Source organism: Ctenocephalides felis, unplaced genomic scaffold (genome assembly GCF_003426905.1).
Source record: "Ctenocephalides felis isolate EL2017-DRISC unplaced genomic scaffold, ASM342690v1 CF-g0.4_SCAFFOLD_01886, whole genome shotgun sequence".
Lineage (NCBI taxonomy): Eukaryota > Metazoa > Arthropoda > Insecta > Siphonaptera > Pulicidae > Ctenocephalides > Ctenocephalides felis.
In genome coordinates, this window is record NW_020538040.1 from 56,296,230 (window position 1) to 56,319,166 (window position 22,937).

General features: G+C 29.1%; 1 protein-coding gene across 1 annotated transcript in view; it reads right to left on the bottom strand.

Annotated features, from left to right (window-relative positions):
* The window catches only part of LOC113377482 (mitogen-activated protein kinase-binding protein 1), a 235,081-nt gene that overhangs the window by 20,545 nt on the left and 191,599 nt on the right, over positions 1-22,937 (bottom strand). The window contains exons 2-4 of the mRNA XM_026617824.1: positions 11,452-11,543; positions 6,766-6,982; positions 819-1,034 (exon numbers count right to left, since the gene is read on the bottom strand). Of these exons, the coding sequence (XP_026473609.1) occupies positions 819-1,034; positions 6,766-6,982; positions 11,452-11,543 (525 nt within the window). The remainder of the gene's footprint in view (positions 1-818; positions 1,035-6,765; positions 6,983-11,451; positions 11,544-22,937) is intronic.

Below are 22,937 nucleotides of genomic sequence, written 5' to 3' on the forward strand. Positions count from 1 at the left end.
CTGAGGTATTGCTAAAATGTTCAAAAATCTGAAACGTAAAAATATATAAAAATTTTCATTCACGATTTTTTTGCGATTACTATAACTTATCCTACGGGAAGTTAAAAATATGAAATCATTCAGATAAATACAAAAGTTGCAGGTTTTGTATTTTTAAAGATTTTATTTTTTTTAAATTACATGTTGTTAGATGGTTATAAAAATATTGTCTAACAAAAAAGCAATTCAATACCACTGGATCAGCCTTTCTAAACATTATTTAATTCTCCATTCCGTCAATGCAAGTAGAATGTTTTTTGAATCATTCAAATCGGCCGCTCCGTTCTCTCACAAACTGAATTGCCATTTTTGGCACTTTTTGCCTCGTATCTTTCTGCGACTGGACCTGCCTTTGCCAAAACTAATCAGCACGTCACAGTAATAATCAATTTTTTTTTGAATTATTCAAATCGGTTAATCCGTGTTCTCAAAATCGTCGACGAAAAATTGTATCCACACACACACATACATCCATTTCCTCCAAGGCATGCCAAAATGTTCGGAAACGTGAAGATATATAAAAAATTTCAAATATAGATAATTCAAATATCCAGCCGTCATCTCCTTTAAACTCTCAATTTGTAATTATAATTTAGTTAAAAAATATCTGCAGAATCAAGTGTGACTATCGTCATGCAATAATTGTTACAAGTTAACTTTTTACGTAATTCATACCTATTTTAATTTTTCTAAATTAAACAGTACCTACTGATATTTGCTACTTAAAAAAATTACATCAAAACCGTTTTTAAATTATAAATCATTGTATGATTACAAACCTTGGCCAACCTGGCACATTCTAGATACCAGAACTTGACGTGCCTATTTCCAACAGTAACAAAATAAGCTCCATTCTCGGCAAAACTGATGGCTTTGACTCGTGCCGATACTTTATTACTGGCCAATTTTGCTCCTGATCTCCATTCCCAAACGTTCACGATCATATCGTGTTGGGAACCCACTGATACTAAATATTTTCCGTTCGGGGAAAAAGCCTGAAATAAAATAAAATAATAAATAACATAATCTACTTCTAAATTATTTCAGCCATAAAATTTACATTATTCTACTGTACGACAATACTTGTCTCTATAATTGTATAAACATATGTATTCTAGTTGCAATTGCTTAAAAACTGTTTCCTAACTGTCCTAATTTAAAATTTCTGTGTTATACGAAAACGCTTTGTAGAAACATTCTCGTATAACGCAATCTGTTACTACTTGATATTTTAAATAAATTACTCAGATAAATCACATTAACATTCACAGTACAAAGAGAAACATAAAATGTCTATGAGTAATATGTGATAAAACATGTGTTATACAAGAGACAAAAATGCGTTATAAGAGTATCGTATTATATGAGAGATCACTGCAATTTAATTGAAGAAATTACTCAAGAGATAAATACACTCGATTGAGAATTTAGGTTGTCAAATATTATAATTATATACAAGCCACGAGTATTATTGAAACAATAAAGTGGATTATTAATTTTAGCTAATTCAATAATTTCATTCATTGATATTTAGTGCAAAATCCAAATTGCATATTTAAAATTATTAACTTTCTAACGAAAACACTTCAATATCATTCGTATTTAGTGTTATTAATTACTTTAATTATATAATTAATTACAAAACGTTGTCGTGATATCTCAATATATGTAGAAGCAATTTTTTCAATGTCAATAAAATATACATATTTCAATACATAAATTTGGTACTTGAACGTACATCACATACATTATATGTTTAAATTTTTTGAGTTTATTACCCAAGAGTATTATACACTTACAATGTTTGTTGTTACAATATTGTTATACATTTTATAATAGTAATCAGTATAAATAATATATGCGCAAAAAAAGTTGACAATTTCACAAAAAAGACCACATTTCAATGATTGCGAAAGAAGTATGCATAAAATTGCGATCAGTATCAAAATGTGTAGAAACATGAACATTTGTTATACACCAGAGAGCGAACAACAGCTGTACAGCAAATTTAGATGCATATATCACTGTTTTAATTCCATTGGGGCAAAATACCAGATGAGGCCAATCCCAGATAGCATTGGATTTCGATGGAGAATAACTATCCGAACAATTTATCGCGACACTGATCGATTCACAATCATTTGAATAATGCATGCAATATTGCAATAACAGCAAATTTTATTTTTGGCTCGTTATTAGGAATAGAAATAAATTTTAGTCAAAAAATGCATCAGTTATATTCATAGCTGAGCATTAACTCGTTAATCCGTTAATCGTTAATTAACGAAGTTAACATTTTGATTAACGGATTAACTTTTAAGTTAACTTTTAAAAATGTTAACGGACACGTTAACTTCCGTTAAAATGCGAGAAGTCCGTTAATCGTTAATCCAATGCCTACTATTTACCGCACGGCACAGCTTTAGCCAATGCCTTATTAAACGGCATAGAGAAAAGATTTGGACTACTCCTGAATGATGAACAGTGCCAACTTGCCGCGGCATTTCACCCAAAGTTTCGGTTAATGTGGCTGGAAACGTATGACAGCAGTAGAGAGGAATGCAGAAACAATAAACTATTGGACAAAAAATTATTTTTTTTTGAAAAAAAAATGTTTTCTTTATTTTGACATATTTTGGAAGATCTGAACTTTTTTTCAAAGCAATTTTACTGCTTTAGGACTGCATAGAGACAAAATATAAAACGCGTAAGCGCCGCGCCGCTGTCTAAAGGATAAACATTGGTACGGAACCCATAGGAATGTAAATAAAATTTATACTTATTGTTAAAATCTCTATAAAATATCTAATAATTTGATGTGCATATGTCTAATGATCATTTTGACCGCCAAATGGCATTTTTTTTTACTTTTTTCATTAAATCTCCGAAACCGCTAGACCTGCCTTCATGAAAAATTGATCAGTTTTTCATAATTGTCAATACAAGTAAAATGTTTTTTGAATTATTAAAATCGGACGCTCCGATCTCTTAAAAACTGAGTTACCGTTTTTGGCTCAATTTTGCCCCATATCTTCGGAACGGCTAGACCTGCCTTTGCCAAAAACTAATCAGCACGTCTTCTTATCAATACGAATCGAATGTTTTTTGAATTATTCAAATCGGTTGATCCGTGTTCCCGAAATCGTCGACGAAAATTTGTATCCGAATACACATACATACACACACACACATACATCCATTTTTTCTAAGGTATGCCAAAATATTCAGAAACCTTTGAAACGTCGAGAAATGCAAAAATTTTCATTTTCGATTTTTTTGCGATTACTATAACTTGCCCTACGGGAAGTTAAAAAAACTCTTTCCCTTTATTTAGAAAAAAATTCTTGTAAAAACAATATGCAATCATAAAAACGGAAAGTTGACCAATAGCGTTATCACGGTATGTGATAATTGTGCCATTTTCCTTATACATACGGAAGTGTGCATAAAACGCGCGAGGGGTTAAATTACACATTTGAATTATACAAGTATTTTGTTTTATTCATAACCTGTCAACTTCCAGAACCTAAACTAATAAGTTTTTTAAGTTCACTAACGCAACGATATAAAAATGTAATTTTACACATATTAACGGATTAACGATTAACGTTAACTTGCGTTAATTCTTCCGAAATGTAACGCTTTAACGTTTAACGAAGTTAACTTTTTTTGTAGCGGATTAACGATTAACGAAGTTAACTATTTGATTAACGGTGCCCAGCTATGGTTATATTTCAAAATACTTGTACATATAATACGAGCGAGTTCTGCTTGCATAATAAACTGACGAATGAACGTAAAAAGTTACTTGGTTAATTTCAAATTTTAAAAGCATTCATTTACTGTCCTTTGTACAATTATATAGGTTTAGATATTATTCCCAAATCTTATTCTACCGATATACATACATGTATTATAGGAAACATAATATGAAGCGTAGCAATTATAAACAATGTTATATAGGTAAAAAAGATACGAATTTTATATTTGCAAAGAAAATAAGTCTTAGTCAATGATTTTATAATATTGATTACAAAACTTCCACAATCAATTAACTTTACCACAGTTATCTATGATTTTTGAATATAAATCAATACCAGAAGCATTAATTAAGTAATAAATACTTAATTATTTTTATTAATATGGAAAATATCCTGAAGACATAGCAGCATATTGATCAATCTCAGTATTATTGCTACTTACAATAAAATCAAATTGAACTTTTTTACAAATTATCTAAATAAGTAGGGTAGGTGTAACGTAGCGGTAGGGAAACTTTTTTAATCATAACCCCAAAATATTTTTGTCTAAGTTGATATTACCCCCACGGCAAAGAGAGATTTATCCCCATACGGACAACTATGTAGCAAACACAGTTAATATCAATTAAAAATACATACTTCTTACCTCCAAAATGTTAATTTTTACCCCATTCGGGGTAATTTTTCCCGGTTTCCCATACATACAAGTTTCGAAAAAATTTAGTTAAAATTGATTTCATTTCATGATATTTTCTATAATTTTTATATTAACAATAACTCTCATATAACTGTAAAAGGTAACAAACAACATAATACTCGTATGTGAGTGTTTGTGGATTTAAATATCTTGTCAAGTTATCTTGTCTCTCTGTCATTTTACAATATAAACAAACATTAGTTTAATATGCCATTGTTATTTCTCCATCTTGATGTTGATATATATGTAAAGTAAAACATAATACTGCGACGTACATGATGTGTATAACGTTTAGAACTGCATAAAACAATAAGAAAACACGATTTGTAAAGGAAAATTGACTTTATCCCAGTTCAAACAGAAAACAACATAGATAGAAAGTCTGTAGTGTCGATCACACATGAAACAAGAGGAGCAGCATAAAGATAGGTATTATACCACTAAATTACCATGAGTATAAGAAAATTACAAAAAAATATGAAAAATTAGTAACTAAGTAAAGAAATTAATTTTTGATAATAATCTAAAAAGTAACAATAAGTCATACCAATTTCTAACAAATGATTCTCATAATTCGTAACATTCTGTAGAAATGCAATATGAATTGCCTACCGAAAAAAATTACACAAAAACTGCGTCGGCACTGTAACATTGTAGTGGAAGAGAAATGAAAATTTAATCATTTCTTGAAAAATTGTAACTTACTTAACCACCTCATTATAGGCTGTATTAGGCTGTATAGGCTATATTATATAAAATTAATAATTAGCATGGTAATCTTTGAGATACTATTGCAAGACAATTATTAGAAACTTGTTAGTTAATTAAAAAAATTAATTAATTTTAAAACCTTGGAATAATTCAGTTAATTCAATGAAAAATTCATTAATTATATAAAATAAATAAAAATATGAATCTACAAATGGTCCAATAAAAGAGCAAATATTTTATTTAAGAATGAACTACTTTTCAAAAAATTGCGCAATGGTTTTCATTAAAGACCGTACAATATTAGGAGTTGGTAACCAGAGGGGACCATCCCACAAATCGGGGTAATCAGAAATACGGTGTTACTTAATTACGGATATTAAGAGTTTTTCACTAAATAATGTTTTCAAACTAGAATAAACATAATATTATATTTACATCTGTCGTTAAATGACAGCAGAAAATCGGCTCTGGACGAAAACTCGGAGTAGACTATGGTGGTTCTAGTTCATTTATATAATGAAAAAATCAAGTAGAATGGTAAAAGACAAATAGTAAGTAGTATATAAGCTAATTGAACATAATATAAGAACATTTAAAAAAAAGCAAATTTTTTGACACAATTAATGAGTTTCAGGTATATTTGGGGTGGTCCACAATGGATACCAACGCCTCTTCTTTATTAAATTCAAAATTACTACACAAATTTGCCTCTAGATGACATACAGATAGAATGGTTGGTTATATTTCAAAATTTAACCTTCTATGGGCTGAATTTTCATTTTACATTAAATAAAATTAAGGAAACAAAAAATCAGTTATATAAAAAACAAAAAAAATGTAAAACTATAGACCTTGCACTGCATGGACTCCTAGTCCTCATATGTTTTCCATTGTATAAAGTGTACACAAAGATAGAAGGAACTGTGACGTCACTTGCTGAACGAGCGTTGCCGACAATCATAGACTCTCCCGATTGATTAAATGTAATATGTATTGTTTTAATAATATATATAGCAATTGTGATGACTGATAATTTTGTAAAACATGATATTAATAATAAATAATAGTTGATGTTATTCAAAAAATTATCTGTGATAGTTTTATTTCAATGGAAAAGTTCCACGATTGTCGGCAACGGTCGTTCAGCAAGTGACGTTAGTTCCTTCTATCTTTGTAGACTTATTTTGCGCTCGACTAGTCCATGTAGTATAAGATCCATGAGTAAAAAAAATGTAATATATGACTTTTAAGTCACAGCGTTGTATGATGTTTGTACTTCTGTGTATGAAAATGTTATTTCAGGTTGAAAAGTCTTACATAGGTCATAAATATTGATATTGGTTGTCTTGATAACGCTATACAATTAATATTTATGAATTATCTCACGAAAAACACTTGGTATTATATCAAAAAATTTGGAATATGACCTAAAAATTACTCGGGCCCATAGTGGATTAAAACACACACGATACGTATCGTAGGAATTATTAAACAAATTCGAATAAATATTACAATCGAATCTATGCGTACTTATATAACTATTTTTTATGAACTTACCACACAATTGACGGCGTACTTGTGACCCGCGAATTCGGCAACGGCGGCGCCCGCTTCGAGGTCCCAGACCCTGACGCAGGGTGCATGGCCGCTCTCCCCGGTCGCCAGATGGCGACCATCGGATGAGAAACATACCGCGGTGACGCTCTTCCGGCTCGAATTCAGCAAATGCTGTTGTTGGCGGGAACGCTTCGGATTGAATAGCACGACCGTGCATCTGTTTGAGAAGAATGGAAATATTTAATATATATTCTAAAATCAGGAATTTGTAATATGCACAGTACTAAAACTAGGTCATTCTACGTTGAATCAACGAACGACGCGACTTTTCGCTTTATATATTTATAAAAGTCTTTGTTCACTATTACACATGTAATGAAACAAAACTACTACTATACGACACGTATAGATTTTTTTTTTTTAATATTTTTTAACAGCAATCAGAACCTTACGTCCTATGAGCTGTTGGGCTGAAACTTCTTCTTACTTCCTATTTTTCAGATGGTAACCCAGTGGTTAATCCATCCATATATGATGATTTTGTTATTATAATTAATCTAATAGGGCTGACTTTTTATTGGTGCAGCAATGCCGGGCAAGGGCTATTTTCACTTGGAAACATATTGCTATCTATATTTCCAAATGAAAATCGTTGTCACTGCTGCCTGACAACAGGCTGCTCGAAGTGGGTATCGAACCCGGGACCTCTGACACAAGTCCCGTCGCTCCTAACCGCGAGCCTACGTTTAGAAAATGGTAAGCAAGAAATTTTTCTCATGCTTGTTACAAGTATATATCAAATTTGAAAAAAAAAAATTATCTATCGATTGTCAATGAAAGAAAGCAACAGGATTTCTATACATTTCAGCAAATCCGATAAAAGATTTTAGAATATTTATGATTTGGCATTTACAAGGAAAACCTCAGGTTTACTCTTCTGGGATTTTGATAAAACTAAAAATTAAATCGTTTTATTGTTAAATACTTGTAAAATACGCAATGTGCGAGTGGAAAGGGTTAAGCTGTTCTATCGCCGAAGTTTCATCAAAATTCCAGAAGAGTAATAAACTCGAGGTTCTCCTTATTGGATAAAGCATCGAAAAAATTTACAAATTACACAAATTTTTTTGGAAAACTAGCCTTATTTTAAAATGAAATGTATATTGTATTTTATTTATAATTTAATATATACAAGATTAGATACTCGTATATTTCCCACGTTACCTTACATTCTATTGGAATAGATAATCTATAAATAAGAGAGAACTCAGAATATAATTCGGAATCAATGGTATACAGTAAAAATATTAATCTTGAAGATTCGGTTATTAAAGCACATATTATCTGATTAACAAATTTTATTAGGAAAATGTGTATTCTATTATTCCAAAATATATTTTGATTTAAAAATCATCGTTAATGACCAAAAACAAATTAGAATTCGAATACATTTTGCTTCATAATTATTTTTAATTTTCCAGCGAACAACAAGTTTGTTTCAAAACGCTCATTAGCACTAATTTATGTACAAACTTAATAATGTGTTCATTAGCATCAATATAATTAAAATGGCACACATTGCTAAATTTAGTAGTGTGTGTTTTTTAATTAAACACATTTAAATGACGCCAGCACGTCATTCTCACTTCTCTTGTCTACCCTATAATATTTGATTTGGTAAAATTAATATAATTTTGATTTGGTAAGTACCAGTTGTATTTGATAAAAACAACTGGCACTTACTGAAAGAAAGGTTTTGGAAAGAAATTGATGCTGCGGGAAATAGATATTTTTCAACTCCTAAGGAAATTGTAAATTATCATATGACTGCAAATAACAGTTCAATCAACTGAGTAGTTGACAAATAGAAAAATAACTGAAGCAACGGAATAAACAATAAACGGATAATTTTGCTTATCATATTGCTTTCGGAATGCTCGTGTAGAAAACAAAGATGCATGTCAACCTACGTGCCTGGCGCATAATAATAAAATTAAATACATTTAAAGGCATGAACAAAAGAACACGAAATATATTTACTGTGTGCACAGTTATTTTGACCTAAATAAATAATATTGTTAAATGCATAGATAAAACAAAGTAAGAACGTGAAATGTACGTATCATTCATTTCGATGTTATTGAAGCAACTTTTAAAATTTTATTTTATATCGAAACTGAAATATACAAATATTGAATAATATTCTTGAAATCGATTTAAAAATATGAGATGCATTTTGAACCGAATTATGTGAGTTATAGACAAACATCAGGAAAAACATATTGACATTCATGAAAGGTGAATAGAAAAACAAATAAGAAGCGAATTTCCTGTAACGATCAAATAAAGAACAGGAATAATAGTATAAATTTAGTTCTTACGTATTGAAAAATATATATATTTTGTTGTTAAACCATAGCAGAATAGCTTATAAAATTTTATGTAATTTTGATTGCTGTTTATTAATTAATAAAAAAAAGAACGTATTGAAAAGAACTTTCAGAAACTTCAACAAAAATATACATATATGATCGCCAATTATCATGAGCTTTTGAAGTTTTCATAATGAAGTAGGGGAGACTAGGTACGGTTGTGCCTGTACATGTAGTGACATTCGTCATAACAGCTAAACTATACTGATTTTGAGATAGGCTCCAAAGAGAGAAAGATAAAGTATATTTGTTCGAACATGTTTCCAATAATGCATTGTGTCAGCGCCATACATCAACATGTGCCTACACATTTAACGTGTCAAAAGCAAGTTTTTTTGTTCATTTTTTTAACAATGACTATTTTTTGTAAACTGATAGATAACTTTATTTGTTATTTGGCTATAAATTAAAAATTAGTAGTTAATTACTAGCACGATGATTTGGTTTTAAAAGTGTGCGTTGGGTACGATTGTGACAAATTTGTGGGTACGGTTGTGACATGTATTTCTTGTCATTTTCGGGAGAAGATTAAACATATGAAAAAATCTAACAAAATACGAAATAGAAAAAAAAGAAAAATTCAATACAAAAAAAATACACTAAGAATTTAGTGTTAAGTTAATTTTGTTTAAAAAAATATGTTTTGTTATATGCAGTTACATTATATTCATAAGCTTTGTTTAGATGTTTATGTTGTAATGTGTCACATATTATTGTAATTAACGATAATAAAATCGTTATAATCCATTTTGGTATTTATAGCTATTATTTTTAACCTACTTTTATGCCTGTCACAACCGTCCTGAAGGTGTGGATGTTTGTACACTCGCCCTTTTCTTGTATGATTTAATTTTATGACTAATCAATCCATTGTATTTAAGAACAGTATTTCAGCATTTCCATGTTCAAAATACAATTTAATTTACAGTTTTCCCAGCTAACTGTTAAATTAACAAAAATATTGCTGATCAAAAAACAAGTGGCACAACCCTACCTAGTACTCTATAAATTGAGTCCGTTCTGAAAAAAATGATCACAATTGCTATTTTTGTGCCAAACAGGTAAGTAGAGTAAACTATCCCACGAAACCAGAAAAGTAAATAAGGTTATTATGAGCATTCTTTCACAATGGTTAAGAAATATTATAAAAATAATTCGCTAGTTTTGTAAATCTGGCAATTCTTCCATGAGGCGCTTTTCAGGTTTCTGCTCGTTCAAGTAGTAGCTTTATGTCTAATTACACCGGCTTTTATTGAAGTTGACCCAGTTCTTACAAAACATATTATATATTTCAAAAATTTAATTTGTTCTACAAAGTGCACGATTAACTAGTTAATAACGGTAAATTCCTCGAATATATATGTATGCAATGAAGATACTGAAACTAGAATTTTTCGAAAGAACAACATTTTTCAAAAGCAAAGTATTCAATTCAGTCTTTTAATAATAAATGTAAGTAAAGGAAGGGATTCGTTACTATTATTCCTGTGAGAACACTATAGAGCATAGCTTTTATTGACATAGAGAATACATATTTATTATGTACTGAAATAATCTACCGCTAATTCAAAAATACAAAAATAATAATATAAAGCTCACAAACTTATATTAAATTTATAAACATTTGCAAATGAAAGTTTTGGTTATTGCCCACTTCACTATTTATTTAGTCTGAATAAATTTAATATGATAGTTGTTATAAACCCTGTTATCAAATACTAAATTATTTTAAATTGCGTTAATTGTCATGTATGCCAGCAAAATAAATTATGACATTTATTGCAACATAGTTCATATTTGTTGCCAATCTTCTTCATTTTTAAATATAATTATACTATTTCACATAAGTAATTTTATTAATAGCTGAATATGAGCTTATAATATGTGTTAAAATAATCATTGTTTTTAGCTGAATAAATCGATAAATGTGGCACCAAACATTCATGAAACATAGAAATCCTTTGCACTTGAATAGAAATTAAACCTAAAATCTTCCGTATTAGGAAACCATTAAATCCATAAGAACAATACCACAAAACCTATTAGCTAAATTGCATTAATGTCGCGTGGCGTCATTGTTCGCTTTGAGTTCACATTGCATTTCAGTTCACAACAGAAATTTATCACTGGCAATACGTGATCTATTATAATATCAATGGTGAGCTTGTATCGGATTGGCGGGTACGTAATGTCTTTCTAGTGAAATATTATGAGGACATAATCGCTTAAATTACATCGCAAAATGTCAACTTACCCCGCAGGATAGGCGAGCAGACCGTTGGTCGAAGAACAGTCGAGAGCGGCATTGCTTCCGACCGTCAGCCCTAGTACACGATCGAGCTTTATCTGGAAGAAAAGAGAAAGTAACATTATTATTTTATTCAAATATAATTACAAATCGTGATTTTAATCAAAATCAACACTATGTTACAAATTACAGATTAAACACCATATTTGATTACTTATTATAAATTTATTTTGACTATAAAATATTAACAGATGATAAAAAGCTCAATCTCTAGGTTTCATACTAGGTTTCAATTAACCAAAATCACTTACCATTATCTCTACGTTAACATAATTCATTTGAATAATAAATTTCATTTGATACACGAAAGTACTTAAGAAAGTAGTATTATGATAATGTAGACAGATATTTGCCTAACGATGGACGGTAGATAATAGCTCAGATTTTTAACAGCAATTTAATCTTAAGAAAAATTTGTAATAGATGATTTCTGATTAAAAATAGGCAGAAGACAAACGTTGATAAACAACCAGTAATGCTTTTAAATATTGTATGTATTATTGCACTTCAAGTAAAACTTGCAATTATTATCGTTTGTTTTGTAATAGATTTATTTAGCAATCAGAAGAACTAAAATAATTCTATAAGCTAAAGTGAGGTCTAAGGGAATGTTGAAATAAGATAGGATCCACTACTCTATCTTACAATATGTTGCTTAAAATATATATCTTTAATGATTGTAATTATATATTATCTAGAAGCCATTTTTCTTTAATCTTATTTTTTGTTGGGGGCGGAAAATTCCTTTAAAGATTCATTTCGATGCATCTCTAATCTGTTGCAGTATTTCGATGACAATTCTTTGTAGGTTTCGAACTCAACCATCATTTTTAGATCGCCATAGACAGTTTGATTATTGGCATACCAGGGAGAGTCAAGTATTGTTCTAAATATTTTAGTTTGCATTCTCTGTAAAATTTCCAAATTCGATTTGGAGGCGCATCCCCATAGCTCTAGCCCGTAGGTCCATATTGGTTTGATGATAGCTTTGTATAATAGTAGTTTATTTTCCACGAATAATTTTTATTTTCTGCTCAATAACCAATTCATATCCGTCATTCTTAGTAGAATTTCTTTTTTATGTGTACTATTGGTTTTATTGGCAAAACATATTTATTTATATAAAAATCGGATATCATCCTCAAACTTAAGTAAATTTACGGTATAATACAAGTTATCTTTTGATAATAAACTACTAATATATAATAAACAACCAATGCGCACATTAAGTGCAGGGTTTTGCAGTTAATTGTGGGCAATATAGAAAATGATTGAGAACGATTTACCAGAGATTATTGATATACCAGACAGGGTTTGTTTGCAAGTAAATCGAAAACAAAATGCCACTACCTCTTATACAAAAACTACATTCAATCTATAATAGATTTCTGGAATAATATCCACATTTTTTCTTCTTTTACCATTTGGTTTTGCTTAGTTATGTTTCAAATGAGGCCCACAAATTATAGACTTCTGAACTCTAATTTAATTCAATTTAATTTTTATTCGAGTAGGTATAAGAACAATATACGAATACATAATAATAATACTATATAAAAGCAAATCTTTTAAAAAATTGAACATTTAAAAAACTATATTATACATTTTAGTAACAAAATAACCCTTTTTTCGATTTATATTCCCCGCCAAGTTCGTGAAGAAAGTTATCAGCTAAATAAATTTTCTCTATAAGTTCTACTCAGAAATAAACCGCAGATTTATATGCATTACTTATATAGACTAACTTTAGTGTATTTGATAAATATTAACTAATACATTGCCATGCAATAACTGCCAGTATAAGCAAGTATAACATTAATAGTAACTATATTGTCTATAAAAACACCGTTCAGTGATAAAATTGACTACCTAGCTAGAATATATAAATCAACTAATAAAACATGCAACAAACTATACATACAAGAATTTATTTAAATTAAAGATACTAATTAACACACGTAATCTGTGAGAAAATGTTAGACAATACGTTCATAATATTAGCATATCCTGCGGATCAGGAATGATATGTAGTCACATGTACCGCAAGCTAGATAAATTGCAAACTTAATGCAAAAAACAAATCCATGTAAGCTAGATATTTCCAATCTAATCGGTATGAATATTTAAATATGAAAATTAATAACATATATCTAATGTTTGATAAAATGAACAATAACTAGTTGAACCATGTTGAAACGGTTTACCGATATACTAATTTTTAACTATCTACCTTATCATTCGAGCTGTAATTGAAAATATGTGAAAGTAGCTCTTTTTCAATATCACTTTTTGCAGTAACAGTAAAAAATATTTTTTTAACAGAAAAAGTTAAAATGCTGTCTGAATCAGACCAGTAAAAATAGAAAAATATGAGAAGATTCAGTTGCTTATGTTTTATGAAACCTAAACTGTTTATTTAAGGGTTAATGGCTTCAACAAAATCCATGTACCTAAATATGAATATAGTCTATAAAGTATTTTAAAGCGTTTAGATATGCTTTAAAAAAATATAAATTGATTGATGGATATGCTTTAAACAATTTATGTTGTCTTTTATACATATTTCGGATTCACGTTAAAAATAATATGATAAATGAAGAATTAACTAAGTTCTTTCTAGCAACTTTTCATCAATAAAAATGCGTATATAGAATAATATAGTAAAATTATGACGTTATAGTAAAATAATTTAATGTAGAAAAATTACTTTAAAGTTTTTCCGCTAAAGGGTTTATAATATAAGGGAATATAATCCCTTGCACATGTCTCCAGCTGACATTATAAAACTAAAATAAATAGCAGCAACATCTTATTGAAGCTACTGCCAATGATTGCAGACGAACTTTTAGTCATTCGATTTTAAATTCTTTTTTGAACGATCAGAACCTCGCTGTTTAATTGGGCGCACTCAAACGTTGACATATTTTTCTTTGAATACATAATTGCACTATCATTAAAATGTGATTGAATAACTAATTGTTTTTCATATTTGGTATATTTTTTCTTCATTCGCGATAGAAAATTTCGCAATTATTATAATTAATGAAGTCACATTGCCAATGGAGACCTCGCCGCCAACCCGCGCAAATATCGCCAAGGTGACCTAACGGAGGACTATGGTAGCTTGCATTGTTATTAATCAACATTTATTGAAAACTGGTTTTCCTATTTTATGTTTCGTTTTTTAAATTGTTGTCCCGGTACTGAAAATAAACTATAACAAGGTTTATGTATGAAGATGGCATATGGACATCTCGCGTTCTTGTTATGCTATTCTTATTGCATGAAATATGTTTAGCAGATCGATTTATCATTTAGACAAAAAATGTAATTGTAATTTTATATTTCGCAAGTATTATCTTTTTACGGTTACAATATTGAATATCAAGATATCGAATATTCTAAGGAACTGATGGAAATTATTGTATCCAATTTTTCTAGAACACGTCAATAACAGAAGCCATATTACTGTCAGTACTATTTGCAATTATAATCTAAGCAAGTTTGCTTGTATATCGATTATTCGATATTATTATTACTTCAGATCTACTGGATCTGAATCAAAAGTCCCGAGTTCGATGTCAAGCAGTAGTGACAACGGTTTTTACTTGGAAATATAGATAGCAATAGGTTTCCAGATGAAAATAGACCAGATCCGGCAAGGTACATCAATAATATTCGCAATATTACAAAAATTGTAATGATAATTCATCACACAGAGATAGGACAACTGTTTGGGACCAAACGCCTCTTAAAATTTCAAACTGCCAAATATTTGGAAACTAATTTGAAAAAAGGCAGAAGTATATTGATAATTTGAATTTATGAATTTTTATCGGATCTTTTTAACATTAGACAAATCTTCAATTAGAAAACTTCCATACTCCACATTAGACTGATTACAAGTTTTGGTTACTTATGAAGGTATTGCTTCAAAATAATATGTAATGTCTCATGGTATAATTTTATATATATATCATTACAGCAGTGTCAGATAATTAACACAGTAAGAACAAAATTTCTTATTTACTTTAATAATAAAATATGTATTATTTTTAACCAGTTTGCTCCTTACAATTGTAGGTGAGTCTGATGGATAATACTATCCATACCACAGTTCGTAACATGAAAAATTGTTAGACAGATATAAATTACCTGTTTTCAGTAGTTAAAGATAATGAGAAAGACACTTAATATTCTTGATAGAATCAAATACGATCCTCCGCAAATTCATCATAAACCTACGATGTACATTCTAGTATGTAACTATACTACTCATAAATTATTGACCGTCTCCATATTTTGGAACAATATTGAAAGTTTTGCAGAAGCTTTTGGAAATTTTCCAAAACAATTCGGGAAGTAGTTTTCGATGAAGTATAGTCAAAACCAGATAATATTTTATGTAGATAAATTCTACAAGTAAAAAAATTAAAACTTAAAATATAAAGAAGTAAGTCAAATTCGTTTACATAAAATTTGCACAAACTAGCATTTATAAAAATTAAAAAAAATTATTATGAATTATGCAAAATTTAGTGGCGTGTAATGTTTAAGTAATTCTTAGAATAATCTTTAGTAAATAAGTTTAGTGAACAGCCCCAGGAAAATAATATCCAAAATATACTAATATATTATTATATCATTAAATACATGAAAATTATACTAATTGAGTGGTGCGCCTTGAAGAACTTAGTGAAACTCATTTTTCACGCTTTTTCCGGATTGAATCAAATCTAATTCTTTTAAAAAGACATGTGCATGAATTTTTATTAGTTTTATTACTATTAGATCGTATACTTTGAACATATATAAAATATCAATATAATTTGTAAATTATATACCTAATTATATATTTGATAAATTAAAAAAATTACAGATAGTTACATCAATAGCGTATAAGACATATTCAACTAAATTGCCCACAAGTGCAAACAAAAGATAAATATTTTTTCAAATACATTTTAGAAATGGTTTTCAGAAAATACTACTTTATCATAGCGTATATTACTTTCCATAAACAACATACACATGAATAACCAGAAGTCATAGTGCACTTAAAAGTTTTCCATACTGCTGATAAAAACGCATAAAATATGCAAAGCATTGGCATATTTCACATAAATAATAAATACAATCAACAAAAAGAGTTACCTGGATAATTAACTTTTACAATGCTAAGATAAATTAGTAATAATTATTTTTAAACGTGCGATTGTATTCATAGATAAAAAGCTGATGGAATATAGTCGTAAAAAATATACGATTCTATAACAATAAGAAAATTCATACTCTAGGAATATTAATAGTAAATTAATATAAGACTAAGTTGTAAATTATATAAGATATTACTTCATATAGTAGCATGGACTATATGAGAAGATTGAGATTTAATCAAGTGTAGTAGATTAGCATGTGTGGTGTATATAATTTGCATCAGGTTACCCATTTCTAATATATATAAACTTTCATTAAATTTATTCTATAATCCGTAAGTCGCACAAGCGTGACTAAGAATTAAAATTATTATTTAATTAAATAAAGATTTCGATATTCTATAAATTCTTAGTTAAGCTTAGTCATTATATTCTTAATCATTTGGTTTCTCTCCGGAAAGTAATTAATCATTAACATTACTTAAAACTTATGTCCAAAAAAGTCCAATTAATTTAAAGTGACCATACTTTTTAAAGTCAAAACCGGGACGGCTTTTTTTTCTAATTAATAAATTTTTTAATCAGAAATACGGGCTTTTAGTAAGAACTTTTTATTCAATTACATGTTCTCTTATTTTATCTATGATGTTATATTATTTCCTATATTTTTCCCTCCATGTTTTTTAGCTTTTGAGTATTGAATAAAATTTTGTTCAATTTACTTCGTAATTAACTTGAATAAATAACCACTTGTTCATTCGTTTTTATTATTTTTGTTAGTTTTCGTGGAATTGAAAATAAAAGTTCGAATTTATTAATGTGAGATGATAACCTGCCTTCGGAATTTTGTATTCAGTATATTTCTCGTTCCTAACATATTTATCCATATAAGCATACCAGTTGTCTTGTAAGTTTATTATCAAGTAATTGTAAAAATTAAATTTAAACCTATATTTTTCGAACACCCGGAACAATCTGGGACAAGATTAAATCCGGGACAAATTTTGCTTTAAAAAAAAGGGGCACGTGATGGAAATTCGGGACTCTCCCGGCCAAACCGGAACGTATGGTCACCTTAATTAATTGCAGTAATTATTGATAATCAATGATAATTGCAGAAAATGATAATTGCAGTAGATTCACTCATAGTGATGAATCTTGAAGCAAAGTCCGACACACAACATGCCGTCCATGGACGACATTCGTACCGAAAGGGTTAAATAAATTAATTACAAGAAAGACGCAATTGAGCTTAACTGTTTATTCACTCACGTCGTTTTTTAACCATTTTTGTAATCATCACTGCATTATAATTTCATAAAGGAATAATTACTTTTCGTATAATCCAACGCATTTTTGAATACAATGTCACTACAAAGTTAAAGTTATGCTTTGCAATCAATCGCTAGCTGAAGCATCCATGTGATATTAAAATGTGATGGCAATATTTCAGAGAGTGGATTACATCTGAGATTGTAGCCGACTGACATTGTCAAATTAATAGTTCTATACTAAATCATTTATCAACTGCGATATGGTATCATTAGCCAAAAGATTATGATAATTATTCACTCTAGTTCGCCCACTGCAGTTGACTAACAAAACTTTTCATTGTTCGTTGAACTTCAACTGATGTATAGTGTAACCTTAATATAAAACAATGAGAAACGAACTATTATGATAAGATCCTTGTATTGTTTATAGATGTTTTAAAACAATACTGTGTCATTCGAATTATTTTAGAATGATTTATTATATAATAGAAACTTTCAAAAGTACTTTATACTCGATAGGAAAGAATAGTATTTGTTATTGATCTAAAATGTTAAGTTCATGCCACAAATAATAGCTTTCAGAAAGACTCAATATTGTATGTTTTTACTTATCGAAAAAATATAAAATTAAATTATCAAAATAAATTTTAAGTTAAAGATAATCGATGATAGGCTATTATTAGCCCATTGGGCATATACAACAAAATGTACCTAGGATGAAATTGCAGATTATCCATCTTATATTGAAATTATATCTTCTATTGGCATTATCCCTACCAAATTTAAAAAAATACAATATTTATATTTATAAAAAAATATTTACAAAAAAGGAATTATTATATAATGAAGAAATTCAAAAAAGTCAACAGGCTGATAGGAAGAAAATTTGTAGAGCTGTGCAAGCATCTCAAATATAAAAATAATTGAAACTTCTAAAAATAAAATTATCAGAGCCATTGCAAACGCCCCCTAGTATGTAAGTAATAAGACATATATATGAGCAATAAGTATCATAAACTTAGCCAAGATCCAAATGCACAAATTAAAAAAATTGATGAGTAGAAATCAATTCCAAGATTGAAGAAAAAGTGGACAGCAGGTTTGAGGAGTTAAAACAACAATTTCTAAAACGAAACCTATTCACTGGAAAGGAAGGCTCTACAAGATTCAATATAAGTATATAAACTTATAAAAATAAATTTTATTTTTGATTATTTATTTAAAATAATAATAAAAATATTATGGTAATCGTCTGGCTGATACCAACATGTTTTTCCATCAAGACATTACACAAAAATAACGAATAATTCTATAGCATTCCAGATCGTTTCATCCAATCATTGCTATTCTGTCAAAATGCCAAAAAATGTATTACAATAATAAGGACACGAAAGTAGTGGCGCCTTGTAGCAAGCCACACGAAAAGATATTAGATAAAAACACGATAATTGGCAATTAATTTGTTGCAAGATTATTTATTATAGATGTCTATTGAAAACAATAATTAGAATCGGCTTCATTAAAATAATTATCGCATTTCGTGACAAAACATGAGTGATCGCTGCACACGTTGTGAATTTATTATAATTTCCTTCTTTAGTAAAAACATATTATCAATTTTATGTTTTCCTGCAATACTTCACGGATTATGATGCATAAACTTTGTTCCTTGTGGTGTTACTGAAGAAATTTAATCAAGATTATTGTTCGGACGTATTTTCATATTATTATATTGGCCATGAAGCAGCAATCTTCATGGCATTAAGCTTTTACACTTGAAAGTTGCTACCCTTGTAGAGGGGGTAGCGGCGAGTTACAACATATGTAGTAAATGATCAATAAATATATCTTCTTCAATTATAACATAGTGACAAATCAGTGATTGCAATAAGAACTGAAACAAATACGTAAATTATACCAACAAATCAATGTTTAACACAGTCCACAGCTACAAGGGTTAAATTATAACCCAGCAACCTGAGTTATCGAAGGAGAGACTTAATACGAACATATGTATTTTATTTAAATAAATATAGGTTAAAATAGTAACAAGTAATTCCCAAGTAAACGCGTCTTCATTTTTTATTGTGATATACTTTTCAATATAGTATTCAATGATGTCGTATATAAATTTCCAATTAAGTTAAGTAATCCTATTCCAAAAACATTTGTGATTTAATTTTATTCGCCATATCACCAACTGATTAAACACATCTTCTATATTATTTATAAAAGATAATTATAATTGATCTTGTACTCCAGAAAATTTGCAAACCAAACTCTCATATTTACAAATTTGTCAGTACAGACCGTAATTTTACAGTTACAACGTAACACTATATAACTTCGAAAGAAATTTTACAAATTCATGAATATGTATCGAAAAGATTATGTAAATGGCGAATAAAACAAATAAAATACGTAATTATCAGCCGATGGATTTCAGACGACTGCAAGACAGTCGATACCAAGATGTGTAATTTTAGGGTTCACAAATTGTAGTTAAAGTAAAAGTTTCAAAGCTTCATAAAAGGTAAAGTCGAATTATATAAACTGGTATTTGGAAGTTTTGTACAATTAATTAGATAATTAAATTTGGGGCCTTTTTTCATCCATTTGATGTCAATTTAAATCCTTCAAGAAGTCCAAAGCATAATATCTTCTTGAATCGATTCGTTGACTTTAGGTAGTGGTTGTATTATGGGTAGTACTGCCCTAGGGCAGGTCCGTGGGCTGAGTTAAACTCTAACTCGATACAGGAAAGAATAGTATATTTCCCATTGCCAATGCATACCGAAGTGCCCGAAATGGGCTATTTCAAATTCGAAACATAGTTTTGATCTTTATTTTCACTTGAAAATTGACCACTACTGTATGATATCAGGTTATCCAGAGTGGGGTTCTACCTCACGACCCTGTCCACACCAAGCAGTGCGCTTCACCTTACAGTTACACCATGGATGACCCGCGATATCATAATAATAAATTTAGGTAACGTAAAATAAAACCCTCTCCTTTTCTATATCTGCTACACACTACATCAATATATTAACAAGGCACACGTATGTGTAAAAGTGTAGTTTGTGTTAATTGATCTCACTTTCTCGCCCACACCCGACGGCACGGATTCAAAACCGTGGAATCCTAATTAATATAATAATAAGAAGAAAGAATATCTTCATGCTACTAACAATCTGCATAAAATATTAAACACAATCTTCAGTGATTTGTAAAATTATGTATTCATAAGATCTTGAATAAATAATAAATAATAAAATGAGTAACGATTAAAAGATACGGTCATAATTAAAAATCATTCAGAACTAAAGTTTTTTCTACTGGGTCGAATAGATTTATTACTGAATTCACGTGTAGGTTTACCGAAAAAATAATATTAGAAGGGAAGACTGGGTACGACGCTAGTAGCATTTGTCATAACAGCTAAACTATACTGATTTTGAGATAGGGTCCAAGAAGTATGTTTGTTCAAACAAGTTTCCATTATTGCATTGGGTGAGCATTCTACATCAGCGTGCTCTGTAGATGGCATGGCTTTTAAAGAGTCAAAAGTAAGTTTTCATGTTCGATTTCTTTTAATAATAACTGTTACTTGTATACAGAAAGATCACTTTGTTTGTTATTTTGCTGTAAGTTCAACATTTGTAGTTAATTAGTTTTGTTTTATGTGAGGAGGCGACCATTAGTCACGTGAGGTTTTTAGGGGGAGGGAGGGTTTGACAAAAAATCACAAAATATCTCGTGGGGGGAGGGGTATAGTAAGATATCAGGTGTATTTATTTTTTAACTATTTTTTTTTTAAATTCAAACATTTTCAAAAATAAATCAAACATTTTACAGTTTTATCACGCAACTAAAAATACACATGATGTTTGGTGGGGAAGGGGGGGGTAATTTTGAATATCATCATGTATCAACAAGGGGAAGGAGGGGTCCAAAAATCCTTAAAACGATTAATGGACGCCCCCTGACATGTATATGTTGTAACATGTATTTCTTGTCTTTTTCGAGCAAAAATATTTAATTTAAATAAAGAAAAACCTAACTTAACTAATAATAAGACAAAATACGAAGAAGAATGGAAAAGGAAAATTCAATACCAGAAATATAAAATTTCATGTTTAAAAAATCCTGTTTTGTTATGTTACAAGTGGCACAACCGTACCCACTCTCCCCTATAGATAGTTTTATTGATCAAGATTTTCATATAGTTTTATATTTCATTAAAATAATAAGATCACTGTATGCAACTTAGAACAATTATTTATTTTCTTTATATTTTAGCTTTAATTAAAAAATGAAATAAATAATTAAGAGTAAAGTACCATGTATAATATTTTAGATTTTTGTAATATAAAAAAATTCTACAGTAGTCAATAAAGTTTATTTTACAACAAATTAAAAGATGAATATTAAATTTTTAATTTTAAGATTTGTTACAAGAGACAATAACTTTCATTATGACACATTGTATTATGTTAAAGAATACAAATGTGAATTATATTGCCCTTGATATTATAGAAAAATGCACAGAAAAATTTCCTCGTTTCCCTGAATTAAAAATTTTACTAACATTTTGATCAGCACTACAACTTTTTCTACTAGGTCGATAGACAAACGGCAAAATGATAGCAATAAGTTTGCAGTTATCTGAAAATTCAGAATGAATGCCAAAATTTAACAAATATGCAAAAAATTCTAGTAATGATCACAATTAATATTAATACAAAAAATAAGTTATTCTACTAATTTGCCTACATAATGAGCTTTATATAAGATCAATTGATTTCTTAATAAAGTATTTTCACTGCAAACTGCTTTCATTTATCATTATCAAACACCGAGAAAATTAATAAGATACATCATTAATTTTAAAGATTAATTTGCAAAACTTTTAATTTTCGATCTTTGAAATCTTTAATGATTTTCTCTATTTCTATTTCCATTAGTTCTCATAAATTGACACTTAATAATGTATATCATC